The 16,658-nt window shown below is 37.3% G+C and overlaps 1 protein-coding gene across 1 annotated transcript in view; it reads left to right on the top strand.

Annotated features, from left to right (window-relative positions):
* The first annotated feature begins 13,299 nt into the window (after positions 1-13,299).
* The window catches only part of prkcaa (protein kinase C, alpha, a), a 164,182-nt gene continuing 160,823 nt past the window's right edge, over positions 13,300-16,658 (top strand). The window contains exons 1-2 of the mRNA XM_059571311.1: positions 13,300-13,716; positions 14,484-14,515. Of these exons, the coding sequence (XP_059427294.1) occupies positions 13,547-13,716; positions 14,484-14,515 (202 nt within the window). The 5' untranslated portion in view covers positions 13,300-13,546. The remainder of the gene's footprint in view (positions 13,717-14,483; positions 14,516-16,658) is intronic.

Genomic DNA, 16,658 nt, shown 5'->3' with positions numbered 1-16,658 from the left:
TCTGGTTTAGGGTTTTTAAAAATACTGTTTCAACTCTTTCCAATAAACATCTGTAAAGCTTAATTTGATTTCACTAAATTATCTTTAAAATTCATTATCCTGAAAAAGTGAAAAAACTTTCTTTCCTTTTGATTACATATTACATATATGGACCACAAAACCGGTCATAAGGCTAATTTTGTTTTTTAATTGAGATTTCTAATTTATATGAAAGCTGAATAAATAAGGTATGGTTTGTTAGCATAGGACAATATTTGGCTAAGATACAACTGTTTGAAAATCTGGAATCTGAGGGTGCAAAAAATCTAAATATTTAGAAAATCGACTTTAAAGTTCTCCAAATTAAGTCCTTAGCAATGCCTGTTACTAAGCTAAAAATAAGTTTTGATATATTTACAGTAAGAAATTTACTTAATATCTTCATGGAACATATTTACTTAATATCCTAATGATTTTTGGCATAAAAAAAAAATTGTCAACAGAATAAAAGTTATTGTATGCTTTGAGGATTGTATTACCCCCTATTTCCACAAGAGGGCAAACAGGGATAACAGAGAGGACGGTGCTTGTACCGTGGCACACAGTCGATCAGTCCATGTTCTTTGGTTGTGAATAGAAGGGGTACAGCAACGGCCAGAAGGGAAGCAAAATCTTGCCAGAAGGACAGGTAATAAATAAATAATTGTAATAATTATTAAAAAAAAAAGAATAAAAAAAAATGGACAGTAAAGACTACTGCGATTAATCAGCCTACATTGTGGCAAAGCCATATAGTTTTCGTTACCAGACAGAACCAGTGATGGCAAACACATTATGTAACCCCAAACAAACTCTGTGACATTACAGGAAGACTTTAAAGACTTTAACAAATACATTTTGCTGGGAGCAACAGCCATTCAGGTGAAACATTTAAAATTTTAAGATACGCAAAATCAATAAAATTCTTTCTGAAGAACAGTATTTTCTCATTTGGTTTATGTTTCTATTAGATTTTTAGGCACAAGTCAAAGCAAAGTCCTGTTTAATAAGCTCATGACAATCAAATGTTCCTTGATCTTTCAACATTTATAGTTTAAGAACAAACTAATTTACAGAACTCAAAACTTCTCCCTCAGTGCAAAAACATTACATACTTAAACCAAAGTGCAATAGACTTGTTCTCTACTTCCTCACTCCTTCCACATTGTGGAACATATCAGCATAGGACTGTTTCCACCCACAGCAACACATTTAACGGCTACTGCCATACCTATAAGAGCCCAGCAAATGAAATAAGAAACACTAGGGGTACCCTTAAGGGTTGTTTCCACAGGACATGTTCTACTTTTATTTTTAATTGTAAACATATTGATGTCTTTGACCATTGGAATACACCTTTTGCATTTTTAAGACACTGTTTTACACACCAGCTCAATTCCACAGAACCAGTTTACACTCAACACACAAAGAATGATAGCCCTGTATTGACCAGATCTGGATTAAAGACAAGCGCCTAAATTAGGACAAAGATGATCCTGGTCTAAGCCAGGTCTCAATTTTTTGTATGTGTATTTCTTTTACTTGCCTTTTTAAATTTTATTTTTATATAATGTTTTGGCAGTATTTTATGAATACACAATCATGACAATAAAGTACATTGAATTGAATTGCAACTCAATTCACAATTCACAAATCATCCACCTGAAGAAAAAAGCGAAAAAGCCTGCTCTCATTGTACATAGGTGGTGAAAGCGAGGCACAACCTAACACAGGGCTAGTTATAACACACAGTACATGGGCTGTGTCCAAAATCGCCACCTTACCCTTACATATGGCACTATTTGTGGGATCAACCATTTGCAGTGATGTGCACGAAACCATAGTGGATTGCATTATTGAGTGCACTCATTCAAACCCATAATGCACCACAATAATGAGCGTACAACCGATTTTTGCTCAGTGACAGAGAATAACCACAATGTACCCATAATGCACTGTGAGGGACATGCTAAATGAATCACCCATCCATCCATCTTCCAAACCACTTTTCCAATGTAGATACAACATAATATCGTCTGTAATATCTTATAGGTATAAATTGTGTTTTAACTGATTATTAAATAGCTTAATTAAAGTTAGTTTCCATGACAGAAGGTGCATCCCAAATAATGTAGGCCTACTTATACACCATTCTATGATGTTTTGTAGTATAAATAGTGCAAGTAGTGTGTTCACACTGAAAATACCCAAAACAAAAAAGTGCACTTTAAATAACTGGATGATGCACTTATAAAAAAAAAAAAAAAAAAAATTAAGTGTGGAATGTTGGACACTTCATGCACTCAACTGTCACAGCTTTAATTACATAGTGAAGTGGGAGGGGCTATTAGACTAATTATGAATGACAAAATAACCTTATATAATTCATATACTACATGGTTGAGTATATAGTCTACAGTGCATCATTTGGGATGTAGCTAAAGTTCCAAAAACATCTTGTCACTGCACAAGATTCCGGTTTGCTCAGTTTCAAATGATTATAAAACAACAAGTACAAACTGTGCAAAAGCGGCAGTGGTTCTGGCACACTCAGTGTCCAAATTCACTCACTCGTTTGAAATCACTCCTTCAACTGGTCTACGGTATATTAGTGGAATAGTAATGAGAGCATAGTTTGGTAGTTTCGAGCATTTAGTTAAACCATTTTAGAGATAAATTTCACTAAATAAATCAAGCTACATATAAATCTCAGATACTACAAACTTTGAGTATTTATTACTTAATCTCAGCCACAAGTATGATGAGTGCATAACATGATTAATAAATTATGCAGTTGCTTTGCTTTATTATTTTCTGACTTTATTTGCCATTTTATTTGGTCCCCCTTTTCTGCATGTTAATAATGTCTTTAGAAATGTTTAAAGTCTTAAAATTCTACTTGATTGATACCATTGTTGTGTTCCGCATGCTGAATGTTGAGATCTGTGTGAGAAACAATTGAAGTCATTTGCAAGATATTGTCTCACTTTAAGAGGGATAATATGTAATGTATGTACAATTGCAAGAAAAGTATGCTTTATATGAAACGTTATAATTATAATTATTTAATCGTTTACTCACCCTCATGTTGTACCAAATCAATAATAATAAAAAAAATTAATTCATCTTGAAACATAAATTAACAAATCTGTAAGATTTATATCCATTTATTGCAAGTGTGTTCACCCAAAAAAAAAAAATCCTAATGAATTGAGCAGTTTAATACAAGTCTTCTTAAAAGGCACATTACATTACACATCGCATTTCATTAAGAGCAGTTTTATTTTATGTGTCTTATTCACATGTGAACTTCAACGAATCAACGAACATAAACAGAAGCTCAACAATATTGGCTTGATGTGCGAGTACAAAGCTCATTTGCTTTTGTAGAAGCTCTTGCTGCCATGTCAACCAAGCATGCTTGAACTTTTGTGACCAAATTTGTATGCTAGCCCATAAACATTGTTCGCTGATCAATAAAATCAGAATACAAATCTGTTCATTTTGACATTTTTATGATTATTAAGCTTTTAGCTTAATTATTAAGCATTAGCTTTTCATCATTAGCTTGCATTTGATTAAAAAAACCCAGTCTGTGAAACCTTGGTGTAATCTAATGTTTAATGCACTTCATGATGTTGATAACAAAGACCTAAATACATTACATTATATATATATATATATATATATATATATATATATATACAGTGCTGATTGAAAGTTTGTTAACCCTTTACTATTTTCTATATTTCTGCATTAATATGACCCAAAACAACCAGTCCTACAAGTCCTAAAAGTGGACAAGGAGAACGTTTTCTTTGTCATTTGTTTATTGATAAAAGTTATCCAGTGTATCTTTTTGTGGAAAGTGCATTTTTTTTTGTTTGCTGAAGTGAATTATGGCATAAACAAAAGAGATTTCTGAGGACCTCAGAAAAAGAGTTGTTGGCGCTCTCTAAATCTCTAAAGAGTTTGGACTCCACAAATCCACAGTTAGACAGACTGTATACAGATGGAGGAAACCAGGAACCACTTTTACCCTCCCCAGGAGTGGTCGACCGATAAATATCACTCTAAAAGCAACCACAATGTTGCAAAGGACAACACACTAGATTAGATTCAGGTTTTTAAAATGGTCTTCAAAATGGTTCTGTTAGTAACTGTTCACTGAAAGGTTCAAAAAATGGTTCTTCTATGGCATCACTGCAAAAACACCCTTTTAGAACCTTTATTTTTTAAGAGTACAGGATAATATATAAACAACTAAAGGCTTTTCTCATATTGGCTAATGTTAATGTTCATGTGTCCACAATCAGGAGATCACTGAACAACTATGGTGCACATGGCAGAGCTGTAAGGAGAAAACCACTGCTTCGAAGAGAAAATTGTTGCTTGTCTGCAGATTGCCAAAGATAATGTGGACAAGCTAGAGAACTATTGGAGAAATATAACTTTTTGGTTTAGATGAGAAGCGTTATGTGTCCTTGTTACACATTACATGTATTTAATATTATGACAACAATAAATAATGCATATATCCCCCTAATCTTAACCCTTGTGCATTGTTCAAATTCACTACCCTTTCGTTATGTTCGGGATGAAAACATCCACTCATTTAAACAGCTGTAAAAATTTAACAGATTCATTTTTTTTTTTTTCAATTTTTTTGCATAAATCTGTTAATCAACTTCAGTCCTGATCAAAACTACCAAATGTTTTTTATGTCTTTAATTGCCAAGTTCATAAATGATGTCACTGATTTGGGGGAAAAACCCAGAAAATGACTTATTTTCAATATAAAAGTAATTGTGGCTGTTTTTTTTACTTTTTATAACAGTCTTGGGCATGTCAAAGATTAGTAGCAACATTGGCTTTGATGCATTTTTAGTTTTTGTGCAGCATTAGATTTAAATTTTTTCTCCCTCATTTGTTGTTGGTGACTGTTTTTGCCCTATTGACTTCCATTATAACGACATTTTTTGATGGCCAAGCCATGACACCATATAATCATGCATTCTTGATTGTTTGTGGTTTTCCCTTTTGGGAAGAGGTAAAATTTGTTATTTTTACAGTTGATCACTAGGTGGGATCATTAATCCTTTAGATAGACCTGTGCAAAAAAGGCTTAGTTTCTGGCTTGTATATGGAGTTATATGGAGTATAACAGCAAATTATAGTGTTTGTGTGTGTGTGAGATTCTTGATTGTTGGTTGTTTTCCCTATTGGGAAGAGGTAACATTTGTTATTTTTACAGTTGATCACTAGGTGCGACCATTAACCCTTTAGATAGGCCTGTGCAAAAAAAGCTTAGTTTCTGACTTGTATATGAAGCTATATGAAGTATAACAGCATATGATATGGTGTGTGTATGTGTGTGTGTGAGAAAGAGAGAGAGTGTGTGAGAGAGACCTTTGCGCACTTACCTTGATGTATTTGAGAAAATCAATATGTACACCTCAGCTCTCAGAACTACACGGAGTAAACAAAAGTGTATTTATGCACCTGCTGCCTTTTAATGGTGGTGATAAGTATAGACTAAACAAAAGCAAAGTACGTGGATTTAAACACTTGCATGCCATCGTGCTGGTCATTTAATGGTGAGAACAGCAGCAAGCAACACGAAAAAGTGCGTGACTTGTACTGAAGTTTTAGAAATGATTATGCAGCTTGACCCCTCCAGCTGTCACGATCATTAGATGGAGTGCCCATGAGCTTCAGTAGAGGGCACTCCACTCAGGACCATTCCACCCATCAACCACCAGATATCACTTGGACACTAGCACCTCTCATACTGTTGCACCACACCCGAACTACATTACCCATGAGTCACTACATCACAATCACCCTGCCACACCTGCACCTCATTCATCAGCCAATTTCCTTGCCACACCTGCACCTCATTTACACACACACATATAAGCAGCACACTCACTCTCACTCACTGCGAAGTCTTGTTTAGCCAGTCTGACATTTCCGAGCGTTTTTCCCTGTGTTTGTTATTCCTGTGTTTTGACCTTTGGACTGTGTATTCCGACTCCGCTGCCTGTCCCGATCTCTGCTTGTTTCTGGTTACGATTCTGGTTATCCCTGACACCATTCCTGATCTCTGCCTGTATTACCATTCTGTTTAATAAATGCTGCATATGGATCCGGACGCCTCCGACTCCTTGTTACACCAGCGAGCTGCAGCTTATTTGAGGTTGATATTGCATTTTGGTTCATAATACATTATGTTCATAAATTTGATGCAAAGTAGATTTTTTTACAGGATTTTAAGGCTTTACCATCAAGAAAAGACGAGCATTTCACACATAGGCCATCCGTACTTTTCACCATCAAAAGGCATCAGGTGCATAAACACACTTCTTTTTTTATTGTTTACTCCATGTAGTTCTGAGCATGAGGTGCATATTTGGATTTTTTTCAGATACATCAAGGTAAGTGCACAAAGGTCTCTCTCACACGCTCTCTTTCTCTCTCTATCTCTCTCTCTATCACACACACACACACACACAATATCATTTGCTGTTATACTCCATATAACTCCATATACAAGCCAGAAACTAAGCTTTTTTTTACACAGGCCTATCTAAAGGGTTAATGGTCCCACCTAGTGATCAACTGTAAAAAATAACAAAGGTTTCCTCTTCCCAATAGGGAAAACCACCAACGATCAAGAATCTCACACACATACAAACACTATAATTTGCTGTTATACTCCATATAACTCCATATACAAGCCAGAAACTAAGCCTTTTTTGCACAGGCCTATCTAAAGGGTTAATGGTCCCACTTAGTGATCGACTGTAAAAATAACTAATTTTACCTCTTCCCAAAAGGGAAAACCACAAACAATCAAGAATGCATGATTATATGGTGTCATGACTTTGCAATCAAAAAATGTCGTTATAATGGAAGTCAATGGGGCAAAAACAGCCACCAACAACAAATGAGGGAGAAAAAATTTAAATCTAATGCTGCACAAAAACTAACAATGCATTAAAGCCAATCGTTTTTACTAATCTTTGACATGCCCAAGACTGTGATAAAAGGTAAAAAAAAAAATCCAGTCCACAATCACTTTTTATATTGAAAATATGTAGTTTTGTGTGTTTTTTCCCCCAAATCAGTGACATAATTTATGAACTTGGTAATTAAAGAGTTAAAATCTTGGATTTTTTTTAACATTTGGTAGTTTTGATCAGGACTGAGGTTGATTAATAGATTTATGCAAAAAAAAATTGAAAAAATATATATTTATCTGATATATTTTTACAGCAGTTTAATTTAGTGGATGTTTTCATCCACGAACATAACGGAAGGGTAGTGAATTTGCCCAGAGTGTACCGTTTAGTTTTTAAAAAATTTCAAAGCATTTTCCCAAAATATGGGTCAAAATAAGATTTGTCACCAAAAATCATTCCATTAGCTCAAACACAGAGAAAGTTGTGTCCAAAATAAGACTCAACTTTACCCCCAGTGGACAAAAACGTCCCCAACAACGCATAAGGGTTAGCCCTACCCATATAGTAATTGCATGTTAATTAATACTACTCAGTACTTACATGTAAAATTACACACAACAAGCACACCTTAAAATAAAATGTAACCAGTCAATGTTTTGGAATGACCAAGACAATGTCTGGACATTAATCCAACTGAAATATTGTGGAAGGAGCTGAAGCAAGCAGATAATAGGAGGAAACCCACCAATATCACAGTTGAAGCAGTTTTGTACTGAGTAATGGGAAAACATTTATACAAGATGTTGTACAGGACTGATCAGCAGTGACCAGAAGTTTAATCTTCAGTTATTGCTGCAAAATGGGGTCAGACCAGATACTGAAAACAAAGAATTACATACTTTTGAAATACACAGACATGTAACAATGGATACATTAAATAAATAAATAAATAAATAAATGACAAAGAAAATATTTTGTCTCATTTGTTTGATTGGGTTCTCTTTGTCTACTTTCAGGACTGTGAATATGTGATGTTGTTTTGGGTCATATTTATGCAGAAATATAGAAAATATTGTAACAGGAGGAGACAACGACAGACAAAGTGGCCATGGTGTCAGGACTCGGAGAGGTTTTTATTAACAGAAAATAAAACAAAGGAGGGAATAAATGTGGCCAAAGGGGGAGTGTGTCCAAAATAAACAGGGGATCTGTTGTCCTTGTCATTCTGTGTGGTTCGTGTGGGTCGGGCAGTGTTCATGGAGGAAGGGTCCAGGACGCACGCACTCCCGGCCGCATCCTGCTCGTTGGCTGCAGCGCTTGCAGGGGATTGACGGCCCGGCATCCTGGCCCGTCGGCCATGTAAATGGGTGCGGTTCTCATCCGGATTGCAGGTCCGGCAGCTCACGTCTCTGGTGGCGAGGGAGTCCCTCAACGCACCCTTCCTGAACCCACGAGGACACCAGTGTGCATGCACGGGGAAGAGACTGGTCTCCCGAGGAGAGGCGCATTGGGCTTTTAAACAGCGGTGGTGATGAGGCTCCATTCACATCAGGTGTGCCCCATCACACACCGCCAGCCCTGGCTCATCCAGCGCCCCTCCTCTCTCACACACCCACTCCTGTCGGGAGCCTGGTGAAGGGCGGCGATTTAGGACAGGGTGCCGATAATAACCAGGGAGGAGGCAGCTGACTTGTCACAATATCAAAGGGCTCACAAACTTTTAAGCAGAACTACAGTAAGATAAATAATAATGTATAAAATAATCATATTAAAATCTATGTGATAAACAAGCTATTGGTCAAAGGTAATCTAAAAGTAAATAAAAAAGCATTCTGAATACATTACCTGATATGTGCAGTCCAATAGATTATGTTAGCAGTATGTAATTAGTAATGAATTACAAATTAAATGGAGTTAATTGGTATTAACTAAAGTTAGGGGCAGGGGTACGCCCCAAACAATGACTTCTAAAAACCTCCATATATACCGGGCCACATCACACCACACTTATAGTCTCTTTCTCTCGAACCCACCCTGAGTCTCTCTGAGCCATCAATTCAAGATGCCCTTATCAACCTGACCATCATCCCATTCCCTCGACCCCTTCATCCTCTTTCTACTCTTCCCTAGTTTCTTAGCTTGTTTGTGGCGTGGTCCTAGCTTGTGTCACACCACACTGCTAGTCTCGTTTTCTCGAACCCACCCTTTCCTCCCTTTCTCATCCATTCAGCCATCCTTCTCCCACATTATATTTCTATCAGGTTGTATCGGGGGGGTCCTCATTGTCTGGCCTAAATATATGCTAGAGACGGTACTCCCACCCTGAGTCTCTCTGAGCCATCAATTCAAGATGCCTTGATCAACCTGACCATCATCCCATTCCCTCCACCCCTTCATCCCATTCCCTCGAGCCCTTCATCCTCTTTCTACTCTTCCCCAGTTTCTTAGCTTGTTTGTGGCGTGGTCCTAGCTTGTGAAATACAAATTAAATACTATCCAGCACTGCTTGTGAATTATAATCTGTATCAGAAATGTGTTTTTATTGTAATATTTGTTGACTAAGTTTGTTTGAGTGGTTAGTTGTGACAATCTGTGTGGACTTGTGTTACTTCAGTGGCAGTTATGATTGCATTCACATTCATTTAAACTGCTTCAATCCACTTCAATCCAGCAGGCAAATTACAATGGCAATGAACACAGCTAAAAACCAATCCATCTTCTTAAACCTGAAAAATGGGAGTTTGCTCAAACTAACCAGGGCAGCCAATGAAACTATAGCTTAATGAAATGCTTAATGAAAGGGTGTAATATGAGATATACTAGATAGTAAACATTCATAGAAGTTAAATTCATGTTCTTGATTGTTTTAAAATTATCAAAAAAATGATGATATCAGAAAAAAAGAGGGTTAAAGATTATTATAATCCATGTCTTCATGTTTGTAGCATGTTAACACATTTGATAACAAAGAAGCTAGGAGGCTGGGCAGGGCCAGCAGAGACGAAAGAGCTTAACTGCTGGGTGGGACCAGAGGAGATGACAGAGACTGACATCTGGGCAGGACAAACAGAGGAAGGGCCAGAGTTGGGACCAGAGAGTCTATCCAACCTGACGGGCTGTGGCAGGCATTGGCTCAAGATGAACCCTAACAAAAATCTGTCTATCCTCACCCTAATACTTAAGGGTAGGTTTACAGGACAGTAATGAACTAAAAACTGAAATGTTTTACCTTTATGTTTTTGAAAAATTTTGCATACAGACAACAATTTTGTATCATTTACAAAAACTTGCACTTTTTGCTTTTTCAGTTCCTCAGATCACTATTGTTGTGTAGGTAGGGTATGCTTGTAACATGGGGAGAGTTATAACAACACCATTTCCACCTTTCAGGGATAAGCTAGGAGTTTTGTGATAATTTCATTATTTACTCACTTCCTCCCCAATCTTATATGAATGGTTGTAAAGGCTATAAATAGGTACATGGCAAATTTATAAAGAAAAAACTTTATGCAAGAATCAAATTTTTTTGACCGAAACTATATTTTCCTTAGTACTTAAACTGTTGCAGATAAAATCATATGACTTACATTAGAATAAATAAATAAATTCTCAGGCAAAATGTGATGCATTTGTAAACTGCTAACTTCGAACCATTATGCTAATACAGCTAACTTAACATTGGATGACGGGGTTGGCTAAATTGTAACACATTGTAGCATTCCCTTACATTGAACTGAGAACTTTCATGTTGTATATATGCAGGTTTTTTGGAAGCTCAAAGCCAAAGGACGTGTGGGAAAAATGTACCCTATGCAGTTTCTGGATCCACCAAGCCTGCACTCTAGGGTTAAAAACATTGGGTTTTGTGAGGGAAGTGACCGCAAGAAATGTGAAAAATATTGTTTCATCCCACCCCAAATTTTTCCACCACCATGTCCCTTCAGGGGGTCTGTAGACTTAAAACAAACACTCCCAATAACACCTCAATGCCCCCCCCCCTTTAAAATAATGCTTCCAGTGGTCCCTGATGTTCTCTGAATGCCCAGTGGGGGAGGTGGGTGGAATCAGATATTTAGGTAAAAGTGAACGTTATCATTATTTATTATTATTATTTTTTTTAAGTTACACTAGTTAATCCTCAAACATGGCATAAAACGTGCTGATTGCCTTCTCCGGGTGTATGCACTTTGATGGGTTAAATGCACGGCACAAATTCTGAGTATGGGTAACCATACTTGCCAACATTTTACCACAATGGACTACATTTAGGGTTTTCGTACAAGTTTCGTTCCTAGTTCCGCAAATTGGGGCTTGAACTCGGGACAACTGAAGCACAACGGCGGTACATGTCAGCGCGCTCCCCACAAAGCCATCGACCTCAATGTAATTTAGCATTTTAAGACCAACAACACTGTTCTTTGTTCTCATTTTTAACATAATTCGTGGTTTACAAATGGTGTTGTATATTTAGTAATTATGTTCTGGTATTGTCATTAAAACTATATTTAGAATTTCAATTTTGTTTAGCACACCCTAAACTTAGTGCAATCTAAGTGAAATTTGGTTTGTTGCCATTCTCATTAAGGAGAATTGACTGGGAGGGTGAGAGCAGAAGATTCTCGAAATTCCAAAATTAAGGGCCACACTACTGTCTTTAAGTCTGTATATCTTGTTTTTCTTCATTTAGCTAATTTTTGAAATAAGCTTTGCCCTAATGAAACTGTTTAATAAGTTTTGTGTGTCTGAAGTGCTGAGTTAATTTTGAACTACAATTAATAAAGTTTAAGCTTTTCTAATTACAGCCCATGACCTGCATGTCTTCTCATAAATAATTGTGGTCCATGCACGTGCAGATGTTTTGGGGGCTAGATCCCCTCCCTTTTTCAAAATTAAAGTAGACAGTTTCTGGGTACTTGTGTCTAGCAGAACTACAAAAATAAAGCATGTTTTTCATGTCACGCCTCCCCAAACGCAAACATCGAAAACACAGCTCTAATAGATCTATAAAAGAGAAAGCAAGTTTCAACAGGTGAAACTTTCAACTACAAGCTACCAATAGGCTACTTTCAACAAAAGGGCCAAAACATTAGTAGGGCTAATACTTTTTAACTTCAACTTTAGCTTACCTGTCGAGAAGAAACTGCATGTTCATTGTATCGATTGGAATCCAAACACTGCATAAAATTCCCCTATCTTCTAAAAAGCACTGCCAATATTTAGTGTGAAGTGAAGTGAGTGAAGTGAAGTGACATTCAGCCAAGTATAGTGACCCATACTCAGAATTTGTGCTCTGCATTTAACCCATCCGAAATGCACACACACACAGAGCAGTGAACACACACACACACTGTGAGCATACACCCGGAGCAGTGGGCAGCCATTTATGCTGCGGCGCCCGGGGAGCAGTTGGGGGTTCGATGCCTTGCTCAAGGGCACCTAAGTCGTGGTATTGAAGGTGGAGAGAGAACATGCACTCCCCCCACCCACAATTCCTGCCGGCCCGGGACTCGAACTCACAACCTTTCGATTGGGAGTCCGACTCTCTAACCATTAGGCCACGACTTCCCCCGTAGTCACATGCTTGTGTGTAGTCACATGGGCGGGTGAGTGTGTCCCTAGTATACCCTAGTATATATATATATATATATATATATATATTTTTTTTTTTGATTTTATGAGATTTTGCTCATATAGTTGCTGTTTTTATAAAAGTTTTCTGACAAAGAGCTATTTGGCTATTGTTGTTGTTGTTATTAATATTTATTTATATGTTTGTTTGTGATTAACAAAAAAAAAAAAGTTTGTAATGACTTTCAATTACCTATGTTTGCCTGTGTCCCTTTCAGCAATAATCGACAATTACAGTTAATAAAACAAACTGAATTTGAATCATAACATTTGAATTTGAATAAGTCTTCAGTTATAATTAGTAGGAAATCCTGTGCAACAACCAAGAAAGCAAACATGACAATGCAATGAAATTAAGTAGTCATACCAATATAAAAAAATGTGTTTTCCCCTATTTCACAAAACACCAACACACTCTGTCAAATGCTCTGTCATGAAAAATTGTGTTTTACCCTTTTGCTATATATTTGCATGAAAGCAAATTTAGAATTGAGACTGGGGGACTTTATGAAGAAGACCAGCCTCCACGGATTGAGTAGCGATATGGAATAGATATCTACAGGTGTAAAAGAAAGTGAAGGTCCAAACAAAATTGTCTTCGAAGATAATCTTGTGGATTTCTCACCGAAACTTGCAGACAGGTTTCTTGGCCGCCGGATGACGCTCACTGCACGGGACTCATGATCCAGCGGCGCGCGCTATTATCCACTCCCAGCAGAAGGACACTTCAATGACGTCACCTCGAGCGAGAAGGAAGCAGAGCGCTCTCTGGAAGCTGTCACACAATAGCCTAGTTGTGGGGAAAGTAAGAGAAACTCTCTCCGCTCGCGCGCACCCAACTGTTGCGCTACACGGACAAACGGCAAGGCAGATCAACAACGGTTGTCTGACAGCAACTTCCACATACTCTGCGGGGAATTATTCCTGTTTCTGCAATGGCTGATGTCATACAAAGCAACGAGCAATCCTCATCTGACGTTGCAAATCGATTCGCCCGTAAAGGTGCTTTGAGGCAGAAAAACGTCCATGAAGTGAAAAACCACAAATTTATTGCCAGGTTTTTCAAGCAGCCGACTTTCTGCAGTCACTGCACTGAATTTATTTGGTGAGTATATCATTTCACACACTATTTATTGCAATATCGGTACAAGTTTAAACATGTTTGCAGTGTTACTGTAGATCTGGCAGCTGGCCTGTAACCAGGGGTACACATAGAACTGGTTTAAGCGTTTAAGAAACTCACTGTTTCCACTTGCGTTTACTGGACTGTCACACAGAACTGCTTCACAGAGCTCATGGGCTTTAACTTGCTTTCGTTGTAGAAATGTATTTTGTTGCTGGACAGAACTAAAGATAAAGTTTGTACAGAAATATGTTTCAGACTGCTGCCGTATTCTGCATGCCTAAAGTTGACTGGAATTGCCATGATGTGGGTGTGATCAGTTTGTCTAGGCTTACAGTGTGGCATTCATCTGCTAAGTCAAGTCATTGGTCCACACTTGTTGATAGTTTATTTAGTAATTTGTAAAGTTAAAATAGGAATTAGGGGCTCAGATGTGGAAAAAAAATTAACACAGCATTTTTGTATTTAATATTAAATTTTTACATTTATTTTTGAACATGCAGGTGCAGTCTACTTTAATGATTAAATGTATGGCTCCCTGTAAAATTCACTGTCAAAGCACATACCCATTTATTGTTTTCCTATATGTGCATTGATACAAATCAAACATTAGATGCCATAGCTGTCCATGTACTTTTTAATTAAGGGATTGCTTGTTCCGTGGGAGAGAACTGATAGCTAAAAGCCCATTAAAGGATTTAGAGAGGCAGATCTCTAATGCATTGTTTTCTGTCTCTCCTCTTCATCAGGGGGTTTGGAAAGCAAGGATTTCAGTGCCAAGGTAAGCAGTCATACAGTAGATGAATTTGCATGTCCTGCTTATTCTCTGAACAGTCACTTGTATCGATCCTAACTAAAGGAGATGATGCCGTGGTCCTCAACACCAGACATCATCTTGAAACATTTCCTTTCCACACAAGATCATCTGTTGAATGCCCCAGAATAAGCAAATGTTGAAGATTGTTGACTGTTTTTGTTGATTAAGGCCTAAATTAGCAGGCAAAATGTGAGCAATAATGTCTGTCATAAGCATCGCTTAGCTGGCCTTGAGTTAAATTGAGTTGCTGTTGCTTTGCAGAATGTCCACAATCAGTTTCCTGTGAGGGCAAAGAAGTTCACCATGCAGATTTTGCTTATGTTAAAAATGGTCACACAAATTTGCTACACTGACCAACAGAAAAGATGCTTGGTTTGAAAGTGGCTTCTGTGTGAGCTGTTCTTAATAGATCACAACGCTGTTGACAATGAGTCTTTTTAAATGCAAAATGTTGCTGAAATTGAAATCTGAAAACTGAATAGTAATATATATAGAAGGAGCTTGCAATACACAAAAATACGGTACAAAACACTAAAATAATGCAATAAACATCCATTACAAGATAAGATGTAAAATAAAACCCTAATGTACATAACCAAGAAGAAAAAAAATTAAGGAGAAACAGTATTTTTTTTTTACTGTTCAATTTTTTAATTACATTTTTTGATTTTCATTTTTCACAGTGCTACTGTACACATGCAGTGTGGTAACATACATTACATTTCCATGTGTTTTTAGTGATCAAATCACAATCCATTTACACCATTTGTGATTAGACATGTTCACTGTATACTCACTTTCTAGCCTTCTGTTTGAATCAATATTATGCCAAAACATGAGAAAAAAAATCTGAAAGTCTATTGATTTTCATACTATATACTTAAGTCAGAGTTTTTCTCAACTGATAATGACCCAGATCATTAAAATATTTGTCATGCAAATGATAAGGATAAGAATGATATTTTCATGTGTGTATTACTCTTCTTTTGGGCCAGAGGCTGCACAACCTTGTCACGCTGTGTGGTCTCTGTTTCCCTGAGTCTCCACTAGTGGTCTCATTTCCCCATAGGCACCTCACCGTAGGCACTACAATTCCCATAAAGCCTTGTCCCTTCATCACAGTAATTGCACTCCTGTTAATTGCACTCAGGTGTCTTTACTTGATAGTCATTACCCTGCCTATATTAACCGGTCTTTTTCTATTTGTCTTCATGGAGTCCTTTCATTCCGTCACCCAGTTTCCTCGCCTTCCGAGTTTTCTTGCCTTCCGAGTTTCCTCGTCTTCCGAGTTTCCTGTTCCAGTTCCTATTCCTGTTCCTGTTCCTATTTCTGTTGTTTGTTTTGGATTGATTTCTGGTTTTGACCCCTGCTTGTTTGATTTTTGATTTGGATAACCCATTAAATACCACACTGCGGTTGGATCTCTCGTCTCCTGTGTTTCTCTGGGTTCCGATCGTAAAACAAACCTAAGTTGCCAGTCCCTTGATAATTCTGGTGCTTTGGTTGTAGCTATTGCTAGATTTATGGAGTATTATGCTCAGGGGTCTACATTGCTCTTGACATGAGATCATCAGCTGTGATTCAGCTACCAATACTTGCTTGATAAAAATTATTTTGATTCCAGCACCCTGGCCCTGCAGGTCTCTTTTAACTTTGTTTAAATTATCAGTGTATCACTTTCAGTATTAGTCCAGAACTTAAAATGCATAGAGTAAAATGTGCATCCTTCTGCTACAGATTTATTGCAAGAGACAGAAAGAACACAGGCTGCTCATTTAAGGCATTTTTTTTTTCCTGAGACATACCAAAATGACAAATGTGCTTTGCGTTCTACTTGTAGGGCATTAGCCCCAGTTGTCCAGCATTAATAGTGGTGTGCAGTTTTAGATTATGCAGAAGGAGTCCATATGATCTATATACCAGTCTTCATTTTTAAATAAACTTAAGAGCTATTCCTACAGCCAGAAGCAAAAAAAGAAAATCTGGTGTCAAAAACACATTTGCAACTAATATCTTGGGTAAAAAGATAAACTGGACATGGACCTCTGTGTTGCTTTGATGTGTTCTAATGGTTTCTTCATATTGATTACAACATTGCACTAAAGAA

Source organism: Carassius carassius, chromosome 17 (assembly GCF_963082965.1).
Source record: "Carassius carassius chromosome 17, fCarCar2.1, whole genome shotgun sequence".
Lineage (NCBI taxonomy): Eukaryota > Metazoa > Chordata > Actinopteri > Cypriniformes > Cyprinidae > Carassius > Carassius carassius.
The sequence above is the reverse complement of the archived record's forward strand: the minus strand, read 5'-3'. Positions and strand labels throughout refer to the sequence as shown.